The sequence below is a fragment of the Lethenteron reissneri genome, chromosome 64, assembly GCF_015708825.2.
Source record: "Lethenteron reissneri isolate LAM-NWPU_2019-01 chromosome 64, ASM1570882v1, whole genome shotgun sequence".
Lineage (NCBI taxonomy): Eukaryota > Metazoa > Chordata > Hyperoartia > Petromyzontiformes > Petromyzontidae > Lethenteron > Lethenteron reissneri.
In genome coordinates, this window is record NC_083842.1 from 9,427,143 (window position 1) to 9,444,238 (window position 17,096).

Here is a 17,096-nt window from a genome sequence, read left to right on the forward strand (position 1 = left end):
GCATAGACCGCAATACCTGCAGTCTATGCAAACATGACTCCTTGCAAAAAGGTGTCAGTTTTGTTGCCAGATAGAAGGGTAAAGAACCAATTATCATATTTTTACTGGCAAATGAGGTCCCCATAGTGTAGATGCTTGCCCCGAGCTCTCATACTCTGATGGTGCATTGTCCTTGAGTTGTGCGCCTTTTGGCGTCATCTGGTCCAACCCATATGAGACTAGGCTCGAAGGAAAGCTGTCTCGGGTGTGGACCAATCAACTTCAAGGACAGTGCACATTATCAGAGTTATGTTTTTTTTGTTTGTATTATGACTGCAGGTATTGCGGTCTATGCAAACATGACTCCTTGCAAAAAGGTGTCAGTTTTGTTGCCAGATAGAAGGGTAAAGAACCAATTATCATATTTTTACTGGCAAATGAGGTCCCCATAGAGTAACTAAACATGGATACAGTTTAATTAATTTATTCATAAAAAATAATAACGATAATCAGATTGCCATATATGTACGTATGTTGAACTTCTTTCGCACCGTTCATAGCCAACCAAAGGTGTTTACAGTAACCATATTGTTTTCACTGCCATGTGCATTGATAATCTCTCTATATAAACAATATTATAGGTTAGGAAAGATCTTACCTAAAATATGCTTCTCCAAACATAGTACTTTCATCTTTAGATTTTCGCTCGTTCGTTTCTCAATCTGCTTGTCCTGGTGTGAGGGTCGCTGGCCCCCGAGATCCCTCCCTCTGTACCGCTAACGGCCGTGTTAACCTCATTATTAACCTCATTACTCGCCCCCTCGCTACTAGGCGAACCGCTGTTGGGTTCTTCACCCATGGGGTGAGAGCCGTCGCTCGAGGATTCCCCTCCCCAGCGGGTCCGCGTAATAGGCATGGTTAATTACGTACGCGCACACCCACACACAGCTCTGCGCGGCACTCACTCAATACAGACCCCTCACGTTAGGATCGCGCACCTGTATTATACACGTAGTGAACGTGCGCGCACACACGCATACAGCTCCACACACGATACCCACTCTTGCGCCGCTCTGCGCAGCGCTCGCCGCCTGCTGGCCGCTTACGTTATGATCGCACACCTGGGGTACGCCGATTACGCACGCCGCGAGCTTACGCACACACAGTACCACACGCGTTCCCACACGCTCACACTGCACGACAAGATCACGCGAGACCACGCTTCGCTATTAATGATTTATTACCTGGTAACTAATGTTGAATCAGTGAGTCGACGAGGCTGGCCTATTCCACTAAACCGGCACCTATTCCCTATTTATCGGCTATTATCCTACTTCACCTCCCCACTCACTGTTTGGCGCCCGCGGAGGTTCGCTGCTCCCTGCGCTAACAACGTACCTCGATGCGTCTCACGGACGTCCGGGTCGCTGGCTGGAGCTGCTGCTGATCCGCTGGCCTGGAGAGAAGAGAGCGATTTCCCCTCTGCGCTCCTCTATTTATCCTCCCTACCTCAAAGGGGATGCTGCGCTGAACAATGGGCTCGTGCACCCCGAGCCCGCGCACGGCGGTTCCGGGCGCTTTTGATCTGCTAATCAGTGAGCGGCGTTGGCGGCGTACATCCTAATTACTCCCTTACCCTTCCTAACAATGGGGCCTGCGCGCTCAAGCGTAATTATGCCGTCCCTCCGCTGCCGGTGCGGGGGTGCCTGATTATGCAGTTCAGATGCGCTGCGTGTTTTCTAATGATGCTCCTCCATCACAATGCTTATTCCCTCTGCCTGCCCCGTCGATACTGGTGTGTGGGGGGAAATGCGCCTCAACAGCGGTGGCCGAATGCCCCACGCCGCGACCACACCATATTAAGGCCGGTCGCAGCGCCGCGGCGCAACGTAGCACGGAGGAGGTCATCCAATTCCCTGATCGCCGGAAACCGTGAGAGTTGATCACGATAAGGGTTTCTCGGATAAAAACCGGTCGGCCAGGCGACCTCCCCTCGGAGCTCTATGGGGGGGGGGGGGGGGGAAATGAGTGCGGGTGTGTTCATGTGAGGTGAGGTGAGGAAGACAAGGGGTCGGCTCCGTTGCTTGGTGGTGGCGAGGTCGGAGATTTGGCGCCTGCCGAACGGCTTCGTGGCGGCGGCATCACATAGCCCCCCGAGGTGCCAGTCCCCGTCCCGGGTTGACTGGAGTACCTCGCTTGGGCCGCGCCCACGAGGAAACGTTGCGGCGTCCGGGGGATCCGTCCGGACCTGGTGGCTGGCCTCGGGGCGGGTGGTTCCGTCCTCTGCAGCTCCTGCGGCGGCCTCCTCCTCCACTCCAGCGGCTCTCCCCGTCCTCCGGCACCTGTGGGCTGGGGCACAAACTCGGCAGCGGAAGGGTCTAGGGCCCGTCGTCCGCGCCGTCTCCGGACTGGATCGGGGCGTCTCGGGGGTCCGGCGGGGCCCATGTAGTGTGCGAGGCCCCCCAACACGAGGGGTGCGGGTACTCCGGGATTTCGGGGCCTTCGGGTGACGGGGTTCTCTCTCGCCGGGGCCGCTTTCCACGGTTTTAAGCGGCGGACATTGACCACCGTCTCTCGACCCCCCTCCCCGCCATAAATTAGTACCGTCCAGGGGGATATCTGCCGCACCACGGTCCAGGGTCCCCGCCAGTAGGTCGTCAGTTTCCCCACCTGCCCGGCCCCGACGCGAGGAGTGTGTAGCCACACTTTAGCGCCTGTCAGGAATAAGGGGGGTTCCATGAGGGGTCGGGTGCCCTGTTCCTGCCGCCGATGCGCGGCTTCCCCTTGCGGGTATGCTCGGCCTCGGGCTTCTCGCAGGGTCTCCAACAGGTGTTCCACGGGGCGGCTTCCCTCCTCCGGCTGGGGGGAAGGGACGCCGAATAGCAGATCTGCGGGTAAACGAGACTCACGGCCGAACATCATTAAAAACGGGGTTTGTCCCGTCGACGTGTGTACGGTGGTGGCGTAGGCGAAAAGGGCGTAGGAGAGGTGTTCGTCCCAATCCCGTTGATTTGCAGCCGCCATACGTTTGAGTTTCCCCGCTAGGGTCTGATTCATGCGTTCTACCATACCATTCGCCTGGGGGTGGTACGCTGTGGTTCGGTCCTTCTGGATTCCGAATTCTCGGCACAGTGCCTGGAACAGCTCGGCCTCGAACTCGCTACCCTGGTCGGTGAGGACTCGTTCTGGGATCCCGTGCTTGAGTACGTAATGTTCCACGAATGCCCGGGCCACCACCAAGGCCGTTTTATCAGGGATGGCCACTGCCACGGGGTAGCGGGTGAAATACTCTACTGCGACTAGAATATACCGGTTGCCTCGATGGGATCGTGGGAAAGGCCCCTGTAGATCGATCCCGACCAGCTGATTCGTGCGGCTGACGCGGAACGGCCTTAGGGGTACCTGGTATCGTGCCGGTTTCGGCCCGCACTGCTGACAGGCGCGGCAGCCCTGTACCCAGGCCGCCACGTCTTGTGCCAATTTGGGCCAAAGATACTGGCGACGCAGGGTCTCTCGAGTGCGTCGTTCCCCATCGTGGCCCCCGAGTGGGTGGTCATGCACCAGCCGTAGCAGCTGGGGTCGCACCTGGGCAGGAACACAGATGCACCCCGGCTGGCCGGCCTCGGTTAACTCCCGTACCACTCCGTTCTGCACACACAACCGGGCATACAAACCGCTCCAGGGTCCTGGTAGGGCGCTCTTTTCCTCCCGCAGTGCCGCCTCCACTGCCGCCAGATCCGGATCTCGCTGCTGGGTCTGTCTCAGCTGCTCGTCGTTTAGGCCCGGGAAGGCACAGCCGACGTCCTCCTGGATCCGTCCGATCGGGTCCCGAGCCGCGGGTCCCGCGCTTGCCGGGCGGTCGACGGGATCTTCAGTGCCACCTGTGAGGGCCTCTGTGGCGCACACTGCACTCTCTCTCGCTGGGGGGGGGTCAGTGGCCGCGGCCTCTCGGGGGTCCGTTGCCTGCCGGCAGCGTCCCCCCGTGAAACACGGGCAGGCCTCCTCCGCCCTCGTCTCGGCGTACACCGTGGGTCGCCTCGACAAGGCGTCCGCGTTTGCATGCGTCCGGCCAGCCCGATACTCGATTTGCAGGTTGTACTCCTGCAACTGCGCCAACCACCGGGCCATCTGCCCCCGCGGCTCCTTGAATGTAAGAAGAAACTGCAGAGCATAATGGTCAGTGCGTACGCGACATCTCCTGCCGTACAAATACGGCCGGAACTGTTTGCATGCGAAAATCACGGCGTACAACTCTTGGCGGGTCACGCAATAGTTCAGCTCGGCCCCACTCAAGGTCCGGCTGGCGTACGCGATGACTCGTTCCGTCCCATCCTGTACCTGTGACAACACCGCGCCCAGCCCGCTGCTGCAGGCGTCGGTGTCCAGAATAAAATCGGTGGTAAAATCGGGGAAAGCGAGGGTGGGGGCGTGGGTGAGGTGGTCTTTGAGAGTGGTGAAGGCCGTCTGGCAGGCCCCCGTCCACTGATAGGGGTGCTTAGGGGAGGTGAGTTGGGTGAGGGGGCGTGCAATCTCGCTGAATCCCTTTACAAATCGACGATAATAGGTGGCGAGCCCCAAAAATGATCTGATCTCCGTCAGATTCCTTGGCCGTGGCCACTCCACTACGGCGCGTACCTTCTCCGGATCGGTGCGCACGCCTGCCTCGCTGACGCGATGCCCGAGGTACCCCACCTCGCGTTGTGCGATGTAACACTTACGTGGCTTGAGCTTGAGATGAGCCGCTCGCAGTCGCTGGAACACCTCTCGTAGCCTGGACCAATGCTCAGACAAAGATCTACTGAACACGATCACATCGTCCAAGTAAATCAGGCACTGTTCCCATTGCAAACCCCGCATCACCAACTCCATCAGCCGCTGGAACGTCGCGGGTGCATTGGTGAGTCCGAACGGGAGTACTCGAAACTCGAATAGTCCCATCGGGGTGGTGAATGCGGTTTTCGGCCGATCCTCCTCCGCCATCTCCACCTGCCAGTACCCGGACGCGAGATCGAGGGTGGAAAAATATCGCGCTCCGGCGAGGCTGTCAAAAGTGTCGTCGATGCGGGGTATGGGGAAGGCGTCGCCGAGCGTGACTGCGTTCAGTTTACGATAATCGACGCAGAACCGGGTTGACCCATCCTTTTTCGTTACTAGTACCACCGAGGCTGACCAGGGGCTCGCCGAGGGCTGAATTATGTTATCGCGAAGCATGTCCCCAACCGCCTCTTTGATCTGGGTGCGTTCGGGTGCGCCCACTCGGTATGCAGGGAGTTTGATGGGTCGGGCTGCACCGGTGTCAATTTGGTGCTTAACAAGGTCGGTCCGACCAACGTCCGAGTCGTGTTCGCTGAACACGTCGGCATACTCTCGCAGTAACTCGCGCAGCCGATCAGCCTCTCCCTTAGGTAAGTCCGCCCATGGTACATGTAATGCGTCGAGCAGGGGAACGACCTCGGCTCGGGGAGTCGGGCCGACTCGCCAGGCCAGGTCCTGCTCACCCTCAGGACGACCGGGGTCCTCAGCCCAGAGTGCGAACACCGAGTCGTTAGAGTGGCGTGCGTGCAGGGGGTGTACTGTGGCTATCGGGGTGCGCCGTCGCAGAATCGCTGGGGTATTGTGGGGGTTAAACATCCGCATAAACAATCGGTCCCCATCTGCGTTTACCAACGTGGCGGATCCCACAACCCCATACCGTTTTGCCAACTCCGGGTGAGGAGTTAGCATTACCTCCCCTGATGGTCGGAGCGCGGGGTCGGTGGGGGATGTTGCCACCGGCACCAGCATCTCGGTGAGCGGGCCGATGGTGACTGCCGTCGCCAGGATAGCGGCCACAGGTGCAAAGCGGAGGCGCGTTGGTTCTCGTCCCAGGAACGGTATCCGCTCGCCGTTGCTCTCCACGGTGGCGCATCGCTGGCGGGGTTGCACGTTGAGTCCCAACCGTTCTATGAGGTCGGTGCCTGCGATACACTCGTGACACAACGCACTCGACACGTAGAACTCCTGCGTGCACACCTGGCTGCCTATGCGGACCTCTAGGGTGGCTCTCCCCAGCAGCCCCATTCCGGCTCCGCTCGCAGTGTGCAGCGCGCGGTCCGGGGCCTGCAGGTGACGCACGTCGACCCCGATCGCGCTGCAGTGCGCTGCGCTCACGAGCGAGGCCACCGCCCCCGTGTCCAACAGGATTCGGGTACGCACTCCGTTAACCTCCCCTTCCACCAGCGACGTGGCTCCCGTGATCCCCGCCACCAGCTCCCGTAGCCAGTCGCCAGGAGTCACCGTTTCCGTGGGCGTTGTTGCTGGAACCTGTGTGGAGATCACTCGCTCGCCATTATTCTCATTATCGTCTATTTGTATCGGGACCGCGTCGATTGCACCCCTAGTTGGTCCGCATTCTAGGGGGCGTTGGAGTTTAACCCCCGCATCTGCCTCGCTCGGGTGATTTCAGGACAGTCTCTCACTAAATGCCCTCGGCGATCGCACATATAACATGCCCGAGGAGGGGGGGCGGCTCCATAGTGGGCCCCCTGCCCACTCCCTCCCCCCCCATTACGCCGCTGTCCACCCTCCGCCTCTAGTCGGGCTACCCTTCCAGATAACCCCCCTACCGTGGCGCGTAGGTCCCCCATTTCGGATCGGATGGTCTCAACGGAGGATTGCAGTTTGGTCATATTTTTATTCGTTTCCTCGCGTACCTGGGTTACCCTCTCACCTACGTGGGTTACCTTACCGTCCATTCGGTCTACCCGGCCAGCAATATCTCCAATGCCGGTCTGTAACCCGGCTACCCACCCCGGGGTCGTCTCGCTGGGTCTCTGTGGCTCTCTTTCCCGGCCCCTTACCGTCCTCGCGAGCTCCTGTTCCTCCTCCTCGTCTTCCGAGAGCAGGCTCGCAATGGCGCGCTCTCGTCCCAGCCCCCGGAGCTGCGCGCGTTCGCTGTGAATTCTTTCACACTTACGTGCGCGCTCGACAAGGGCGTTAAAGGGAAGACGTGGGCAGCTCATGTCTGGCTGCCACCACGCCGTGCGAGACAGGTACCGCTGGATTTTCTCGGCGGCCAGTTCCTCAATAACATCAGTTGCGTACCCCGGGCGTGCGATCTTTGTTAACTCGCGCACATCCTCGGCGTAATCACGTAGATCTTCGCCAGGTTGGCGACGGCGCGCCTCTAAGGCCGATTTTGCTTCCTCCTCGTCATGCGTGCCAAAACGCTGATCGAGTCGGCGCATCAGCTCCTCTAGCTGTGTCTGTGCGCTCGCGGGTAACGCTTCTACAAAATCGGCTGCCCGCCCATCAAGATTCATATTAAGTTGACGTACTGCCTGCGCGTCCGTCCATCCATTAATTTCCTTGGCCCCTAAGAGATTGCGGGCGAATGCCTTCCACGAAGGGGCCCCCCGGCCGGTAAATATTAGTCTTATTTTAGCGTGAGGTAACGCGGGGGTCCATCCCACTTCTGACACCAATTTGTGAGGGTCGCTGGCCCCCGAGATCCCTCCCTCTGTACCGCTAACGGCCGTGTTAACCTCATTATTAACCTCATTACTCGCCCCCTCGCTACTAGGCGAACCGCTGTTGGGTTCTTCACCCATGGGGTGAGAGCCGTCGCTCGAGGATTCCCCTCCCCAGCGGGTCCGCGTAATAGGCATGGTTAATTACGTACGCGCACACCCACACACAGCTCTGCGCGGCACTCACTCAATACAGACCCCTCACGTTAGGATCGCGCACCTGTATTATACACGTAGTGAACGTGCGCGCACACACGCATACAGCTCCACACGCGATACCCACTCTTGCGCCGCTCTGCGCAGCGCTCGCCGCCTGCTGGCCGCTTACGTTATGATCGCACACCTGGGGTACGCCGATTACGCACGCCGCGAGCTTACGCACACACAGTACCACACGCGTTCCCACACGCTCACACTGCACGACAAGATCACGCGAGACCACGCTTCGCTATTAATGATTTATTACCTGGTAACTAATGTTGAATCAGTGAGTCGACGAGGCTGGCCTATTCCACTAAACCGGCACCTATTCCCTATTTATCGGCTATTATCCTACTTCACCTCCCCACTCACTGTTTGGCGCCCGCGGAGGTTCGCTGCTCCCTGCGCTAACAACGTACCTCGATGCGTCTCACGGACGTCCGGGTCGCTGGCTGGAGCTGCTGCTGATCCGCTGGCCTGGAGAGAAGAGAGCGATTTCCCCTCTGCGCTCCTCTATTTATCCTCCCTACCTCAAAGGGGATGCTGCGCTGAACAATGGGCTCGTGCACCCCGAGCCCGCGCACGGCGGTTCCGGGCGCTTTTGATCTGCTAATCAGTGAGCGGCGTTGGCGGCGTACATCCTAATTACTCCCTTACCCTTCCTAACAATGGGGCCTGCGCGCTCAAGCGTAATTATGCCGTCCCTCCGCTGCCGGTGCGGGGGTGCCTGATTATGCAGTTCAGATGCGCTGCGTGTTTTCTAATGATGCTCCTCCATCACAATGCTTATTCCCTCTGCCTGCCCCGTCGATACTGGCGTGTGTGGGGGGAAATGCGCCTCAACCGCGGTGGCCGAATGCCCCACGCCGCGACCACACCATATTAAGGCCGGTCGCAGCGCCGCGGCGCAACGTAGCACGGGGGAGGTCATCCAATTCCCTGATCGCCGGAAACCGTGAGAGTTGATCCCGATAAGGGTTTCTCGGATATAAACCGGTCGGCCAGGCGACCTCCCCTCGGAGCTCTATGGGGGGGGGGGGGGGGGGGGAAATGAGTGCGGGTGTGTTCATGTGAGGTGAGGTGAGGGAGACAAGGGGTCGGCTCCGTTGCTTGGTGGTGGCGAGGTCGGAGATTTGGCGCCTGCCGAACGGCTTCGTGGCGGCGGCATCACACTGGTGAGAGTCGCGGCAGCAGCATGTTGAGTAGGGCAGTCCAGACCTCTCGTTCCCTGACGACAGACTCTAGCATTTCCTGGAGAATTCCCAGGCGTTCCCAGGCCAGCCCAGCGACATAGTCCCACTACCGTGTCCTGAGGCGACCCCGGGGTCACAGATACCAGTAGCCCCAACTGACAAGCTGAGACTTGCCAGCCAGTTACATTTATTTTATAGGGTTACTATTTGCAATTTCTGAAAGGCACAAAGTTCTATTGTACTTTCATAGCATTATTGACTTGATGGAGCCTTCTTTTGGACTATATATTTTTTCAGCACAGTACATGGCTTTCCACGGATATGTGAATATCACAAATAATATAAAGGGTTTGCACCCACTTATAATCGGCACAATTGCAGGTAACAGAAACTGCGAATTTCAAGGTGAGAATTACAAATTTGTCCAACTCCGTGGATAAGACAGTTGCAAATAAGAATAGTTTAACTCTGCTATATTTCCATATTGTGCAGTTTAGTTGCACTGCACACCCACACATCAGTGCCACGGTGCCACTACACATCGTTTCTTGGCCGATGAACTTCCTGTGGAGCTCTTTCTCACCTGTGCTGCGACAAGGAACAATTTCCACATTTTCATTGCAGATTAACTCAGCATAATTTTCTCAATTGAGTAGTGTACGTTCCCATTGCATGCAAACTTGAGTGGAACAAAGTTACATGAAAGTTTCTGAGCCATTGGCCCTGAATGCAGCCCTAATAATTGTTGGGTAGTTTGACAACTGTCATGACATCCATTCTCTAGCTATCATTCATTGCTATTGTATATACAAAATCTTACTTTGATATGGGAATAGAGGAATATGTGTGACCAGTCTGTTATTTTAAGTATTAATTTTACGTATAATTGAAGCACAATTCATAGGGTAGTTTGACAACTGTCATGACATACATTCTCTCACTATCATCCATTGCTATTGTATATACAAAATCTTACTTTGATATGGGAATAAAGGAATGTGTTACGAGCCTGTTATTAAAAAATTTACTTTCATGTATAATTGAAGCATAATTCATAGGAAAGTAACACAAAGAAAAAAATAACAGCGTCTCAGTCTGAGACCTGTCTGGCAATGAAGTGATACAGCCTTTGGCCACTAGATGGAAGCAGTAGCAGCAAGCACTTTGACCACTGCTGACCCTGTCAGTGCCATTGATGGCTGGAGTTAAGTTGCCATGACTATAAGTGGTTAATTTGTGTTTTAGGTAAGATACCTCATGGTAATTTTTTTCGAGATTAAATCTATGCATGTCTGCTTTAAATCGCATGTATAATCAGTTTTCGTCAGAGAATTGGTATAAATATGTAAATATAAATGTAATGGCCCCTGGACCTATTGTGCTGTACTCATGAATTGTGGTGCAAGGCCCCGCAGAGTTATTAAGGGATGAACAGGGAAAACGTGATAGAGGGCAGATTGGCACCAGTTGATGCTGGGCAGAAGTCGACTCAGGTGGATTATCTTTACGAGTTTTGAAATTTTTTCCCTCAAAGTTGTATGCACAGAGCTAATACATATCTTGTATTCACTTTTCAGGGGTGATTATCTTTTCAGCACTTGTAATCCACAGCACGATAATACTGAGCTCCATCCTCAATAATTGTAATGCACTACGAGTATATTCAAGATGAACAATCTATCTTTTCCCACTTTTAATCGCAAGCGTATTAATAAACGCACGGCTATCAAAATAATAGACAATAATGTATGCTAGTCTCTAATACTTGTATGTGATATTTAGCGTTTATACATGGTAACAATACCGCACAGTTCTCTATGCTGAAAATGATTAATCGATGTTTGCCATAAATAAATACTGGCTCATAAAGCTTCGTGTCATTTTCTCATTACCACAAAGACTGCTATCAATATGTAGAGGTAATCGGCACTCACCACCATGTGGGCTGGTAGCTCCCCCTTCTCGTCAATAGGGGGCGGATGCGCTATCACATCAATGTTAATAACCATGGCCCAAAAGGAGCCAACGACAATCCCTGGGAAACGGATCCCGGGACACATTCCCCTAGACCCCTGGGAAAGGGGGGGGGGGGGGACCGGGGGATGATGTCATCTTTCAGAAAGTTCTGGAAGGGAGGCTGGCTGGGGCGTAGCAAGCCACGAACCAGTATATAAGCCAGACCTTTCAAGGGTCTGGCTCAGTCATCTCCAAGCCGAAGACTTAAGACCTGGGCTGAAGTTAGGACCCTGGACCCCAAGCTCCATTGTCCTTCTAAGGGCCGGAGCTCAGTGAGGCCAGCGGTCAAGACCCGAAGACCCGGTGCGGTCGGGTCAGCATAGCCTCCCGTAGGGCTCCAGCCGGAGGACGAAGGTTAACGTGGTTCCCAGTGATAGGGCTCATATAGTCCGGAGGCCATACCTCACCAGGTATCAGGTAAAGGGGCCGCTATACCCCTTTGTGTTAGGGACCTTGTATAAGAGCCAAATAAATATCGTGTTGCCTCACACGAAGTTCTCCGTCAATTTATACCCACTCCAAATACACTCATAGCAACAGCATAACTAACACACAATACAGTTTAAAATCCGGTTTTGTAGATGACTCCCATTTCTCCATGATGTTTTAAAGAGAAGTATTCAACTAAAAAAGAATACATTTTGAACGTGGTATTAGGATTACACGTCAAACTATGGCTCATTTTCAGGTAATATGCTAATTCACCACTTAAGTGAACCGATTTATCAATTTACAACTCGCTATAGCTTTTGGCCAATATTGTCGGAGCTTTCTGCAAGGACGTTCATACCTTAACACTGTAACAATAAAATGTAAAGTGCAGCCCTGCAATTTATTGCCCACGCCACTGTTGGTGAAAGAACGCCCACTAGAGGGAGCTCTAGAAAGCTCATTTTGATAGTATTTGGTCTGATCTTCCACGCTAACCGTGTGTCGAGAAAAAGGTGGAAGTATTCATACTTGACTCCACCCTCACGACCTGCCAATGTACTAACTGTGGTGTACGCATTTATACTGCTGGATGGAAAGGCGTGGAAATGTAAGATACTTGTCCATTGTTTCAAACCTTACTAATTGGCTGTTATCGGGTGGTGGAGGGTTAACGACACATTTATACTTATGCGATCTAATGCAAAAAAACATGAATTCATAAATCCTGTCTAAATATCACTAATCTGCAAAAAAAAAACACGACCGCTTTATCCAAAAGAGGTTTTTTGGGTTATATCCCGTAAATATAAATGTGTCGTTAAACCTGCCACCACCCGACAGCCAATTAGTAAGGTTTGTCACGTAAGCAAAACATGTCAATTCGTTATTAGTACAGCACACCGATGTGTTGGAGAGTAAACCACAACGATTACAATTCGAGTACGACGTTTCGCCAGTAATCACAAATAGCATCATCAGGCGACAGTCAGATTTTGTGGAGAAATCCTCCTTTTCATTCTTAAATTGAGGGATAAATGTGATGTCGTCACCTGTGAGCCAATCAGGTGCGAAGGCCAGGGGGGGGGGGGGTTAATGTCATCTTTTGAGGAATGCCAGTGAAGACATCAGCTTCATCCGCTTGATTCGGAGTTTTACAATTTTCTGGTTTGAAGAAACGTATCTCTATAGAGGTTAATCAGTTTAACACGTAGGTCGCGAAGGCCTTCGTGTTAAACTACAGCTTTACCAAATTAATTGTCCCATGCCCATACCTGTCAATCCATATGGTTTATCCGTATTCTTGTCGAGGGAAATTGAGTTTTTTAGGTTCATACTGCATACAGCCGTTCCAATACGGGCAATTTTTTTTTCTATTTGTTTGTGTTTCTCCCTTGTGATGGGACTTTATAGGTTAAACGTTGAGGTTTGTAAGGGCATGGGGTGACCAATAAGGTCTGAATTGGTCTGTAATAAGGTAGGCACTGATAAGGGGTTAACAGGTATGCATGCCTACATATACATCCCATACTGTAACTGCAATACGAAGCAGAACTCCAAAAATGAACAATCCAATAAATCCGCAAATAGAATTCGTGGATCCCCACGGTTCTTGACCACTACCGTAATCCGTGGCGATGGAGATCAAAACAATGAGGCAACCCGCGGATTTTGTATCTCTTCCAGGAACGGCTAATATTTTTTAAGTGCAGCGAGCTGAGTAAGATGAAGGTGTTCAGGAATTTCTCTTAAGAGTGCTTTTGCAAAGATGGTTTGGAAAGTGCTATCCCCCCTGTGTGGAACAAATGCCACTTGAAGGAATTTCATAGGGAGCTCCGTGATATCTGCTTCAGTTGGCCGTTCTCTCCACTGGTCTGGGAGAGATCCACGTATGTTATTCGTCATGACATGACGCCGATGTCACAATCAAGATAAAGGATGTAATGAGTGCTTTGGCAGAAATGTGTTTATAATATTATATACTTTACGTATCTATGTTGAACTTCTTTCGTAACGTACGTAACCAAACGTGCTAATCGGAGATGTGCTGGAAGGACAACAAATAAATGCGAAATTACTTATTCTGCAAGTGAAATTCACGTAAAAAAATCCATTCAGTGTTTGAGCTCTCGATTTAAAATTATAAATTTGAAATTATTATAATAATCATCATCATAATCATCCACGATCTACATTGATACATGTCTGTCTGTCCAAGCTGTTGCCATACCTGATACTCATGCAGAGCAACACTCCACACAGCCCCTGTATATGAACTCAACTAATTGCTACATCTTTATCGTGGATGTCCTCTCGGGCGTGTTCCCTTCATCGGTTGCCACTCTACCGATAGTCATTTCTACAAAGGTTATGCGAACATGTTGGCCCTGATGTGGTTATGGCTTCGCTTGATCCAGCCCCAGTCTTGCATCCATACATCGATCCTGGCCCTTGCCTGCGAGCTGGGCGCCACTGTTTGCTGCTGTCCCAGCTGCCCACGGAGTGGTGGTGGCGCCTCCGTCTCCTCCCAGCGCAGGCGGCCGCTCCCCTCTCCTCCCAAGCGCTGCCCTCGACTCCCTTCCCTGAGACGCAGGGCAGAGGCAACAACAGAGACAGCGACACTCGCTGTTTGAGACCTCGCACTCCTGACCAACGACATCAAGCATCGCCCTTCACCACCAATAATGTAAAGGTACATGAGGTAAAAGGGCAGCCCTCGCAACTGCTTGTTCACTGCTAGCAGACAGCTCCTCTAGAGGGTAAATTGGTCGATTATTTTGTTGTGCTTTGTTTTCGTGCCATTTCTTCATTTAAAAAACATTCTTTATGTTTTTTTCTTCGTAGTAGGGGTTTCATTTGCTTGGTATTGGCTGTATATGGGATTTGGTCCTCATATATAATTAATGTACAGCGTTATGTGATGCTATTAGCATGACATTTAAGTATTATTATTACTGTAGTAGTAGGTTTTTACCCTTTTAAACTGGTACAAAACTGACACCTTTATTCAAGGCATCATGTTTGCAATAACCACAACACAAGTAGTCAAAAAAGCAAACAAAAAGAAGCAACTCTGATAATGATAATAATATGCACTGCCCTTGAAGTTGATTGGTCCACACCCGAGACGGCTTTCTTTAGAGCCTAGTCCCCATTGGTGTTGGACCAGATGACACCAGAAGGCGTACAACTCAAACACAGTGCAATATCAGAGTATTGAGAGCTCGGGGTAAGAATTTACACTATGAGATCTCTTATACCAGTGGCAAAATATAGTAGTAGGTTTTTACCCTTTTAAACTGGTACAAAACTGACACCTTTATTCAAGGCATCATGTTTGCAATAACCACAACACAAGTAGTCAAAAAAGCAAACAAAAAGAAACAACTCTGATAATGATAATAATATGCACTGTCCTTGAAGTTGATTGGTCCACACCCGAGACGGCTTTCTTTACAGCCTAGTCCCCATTGGTGTTGATATATTATTAGTATTATTATTACTCTTCCACGATGGCCAGATGTCCCACGCTTTAGCTCACCCCATGTGACCTGCCGATGGTTGTGTAACCATTAACACTGCTGGGTGGACTAAGGGGATATTTAAAAACGTCTTCATTATTTACACTCGAACGCTGAAGGTTTGAAACCGGCGAGCTCTTGATTGCAAGTCACGTGCAAAACACTACAAAAGGGTAGAATGCACCCAGAATGCACGTTTGCCAGGACTTACAGGGTGATTGCAGTTTGGCGCTTGTTTGACCGAGATCTTGAAATGGTTGAGATATCTCGATGTTCTCACATGTATACGTACAAAAACACTTGTCAGTACACTGCAGAATGAGGGCCACTATCACAGGTAACCTGGTGCCTCAGAGATCCTGAGTTAAGATTTACGTTGCGGCTGCCCATGATTATACCGACTTCTGTAACTGCACGGGGACAAAAAAGGGACAGAAGTGAATGAGTGTGGTAATAATATAAATTCAAGTTTTGCCAGGTTTAAACGAATTCCTTGAAGTACCAAATTAGAGTGGCTAAGATGTGTACAGTCACAGTTTCCAAGCAGAAGGCCTGATATGGCCTTGTGCCGCATCAAATTAAGTTGCGGGCTGGGTCGTAGGTTCCTCATCCCTTGCCCAAATGAAGACTTAAGCTTAACACTGGAACACTTATTGCACGCATGCTTGTCAACAAACACCTTTATAAACTGTACCTTCAGACATCTCAACTTTGATGTTGTGAGCCACGCCATTGTGTCAAACCATTGGCTTGTTCCACAAATAAGCATTTCAAACAAATAAACCTAAATTACCTTCAAGATTCTACTACAGTATATACTATGAATTGTCACTGCGAGGTTTGCTACTTGCGGAATTGTCCATCTGGTGAAAAGATAACAAATATTCTATTGCGCTGTGCCAGACAGGCGGTTGTGGTCGTGTTCACCATCGTCTTTCATTTGTGTTGGCGAGCAGTGTTCAACGTTGGTAAACACTTCGGTGGCATCTAAAGCCATAACACAAAATCCACCGCGAACCCAAATGAATTGTATGATTTTGAAAACAGGTGTATGGGGGAATTATTGCAAATGGTAGGGGAACTGTATTGTTCCGTTCAATACCAACACGAACACTTGCAGGGCAGGGTACGGAGACTTTTTATTTAACTTCAGCCTCTTCTTCCCAGAGTCCCGAGCCCATCTCCAACACCTCTCCTTTCCCACCAATATTTATCTTTTGGGTTTTCACCCAATTCCCTAATCCCCCTTTTCGCGCCTGTCTTTAACCATGTCTCTGGGCGTGATCCCTTGTCCCTTGCGTGACCTCTACATTCAGTCCTGGCCGTGGCCCCAGATGACCATTTACACGTTCCATATCATATTTTAACATTTTCAGAAGGCATTGTAAATTCAAAATAAATTATCTGTGGTGGGGTGGGGGCATGCAGTTAAGAAAACTAAGCAATAAAAAAAACTTTTTGTCATGAAAATATGTTTTATGAGCGATGTCACAAGGTGACTTGCATGGTATTCAGCTCACATTGTCAACACATGAAACACTGTATTTGCATGCAGGTACTGCATTTCCAGGTTAGCCACTGGTTTAGCTTCATACCTTGTTACGCAACAGTGGGAGGAAGCTGCAAAGAACCTGCGGGGGTGGGGGGGGGTCTGACTTTTTGTGACGCCTTGTGAGGAGGGGGGGTGTCAAAAATAGTCCAAAATCGCGTGACGTAATTTATGGACGGCCCCTTAGTCTTTAAAACCTACAGAGTAAGTTTATCTTAGTCTACATGTACTTGTACTTTTGATAGACAGCCACAATGTGTAAGAGTTAAGTGTTTTACACGCATAGCCACGGGTGGTCAAGCTGGGGTTTTCTGTACAAATGTTCAACGGCCACAAGGCATATGCGCTTTATTTTAGTGACGTTCTCTTAACCAACGCTGCATAACAGCGATATTCATCGTTAGGTTCGTGCTCCAGTAACACCATTTGCACACCAAGCTTGTAACGATGCAGCCAAGACAAGTGACAGTAATGGGGCTGATCTCTGGCATCATCTTTATTACGTTCATCTCAATGGTAAGTGTGTAATACAGTTTATACCCACTATGAGAAGACGCTTTCTGCTTCTCAGCTGCTCCTGATCTCTTTCGCTATCAAACATTACCTCCCATCATCTTCCCAAGCCTCCGATCACCATTGACATCAAGCCGATGGCAAGAGTGTTGCAATTTTCCTTCTGCTTTCCAAATGGTATTTTCTC

The 17,096-nt window shown here is 51.3% G+C and overlaps 1 protein-coding gene across 2 annotated transcripts in view; it reads left to right on the top strand.

Annotated features, from left to right (window-relative positions):
• The first annotated feature begins 16,558 nt into the window (after positions 1 to 16,558).
• The window catches only part of LOC133359188 (butyrophilin subfamily 3 member A3-like), a 31,227-nt gene continuing 30,689 nt past the window's right edge, over positions 16,559 to 17,096 (top strand). For both annotated transcript variants that reach the window (XM_061577610.1, XM_061577611.1), the window contains exon 1: positions 16,559 to 16,912. Coding sequence is in view for 1 of the 2 variants with exons in the window: in XM_061577611.1 (XP_061433595.1) it covers positions 16,844 to 16,912 (69 nt within the window). In the remaining variant the exon portion in view is untranslated. The remainder of the gene's footprint in view (positions 16,913 to 17,096) is intronic.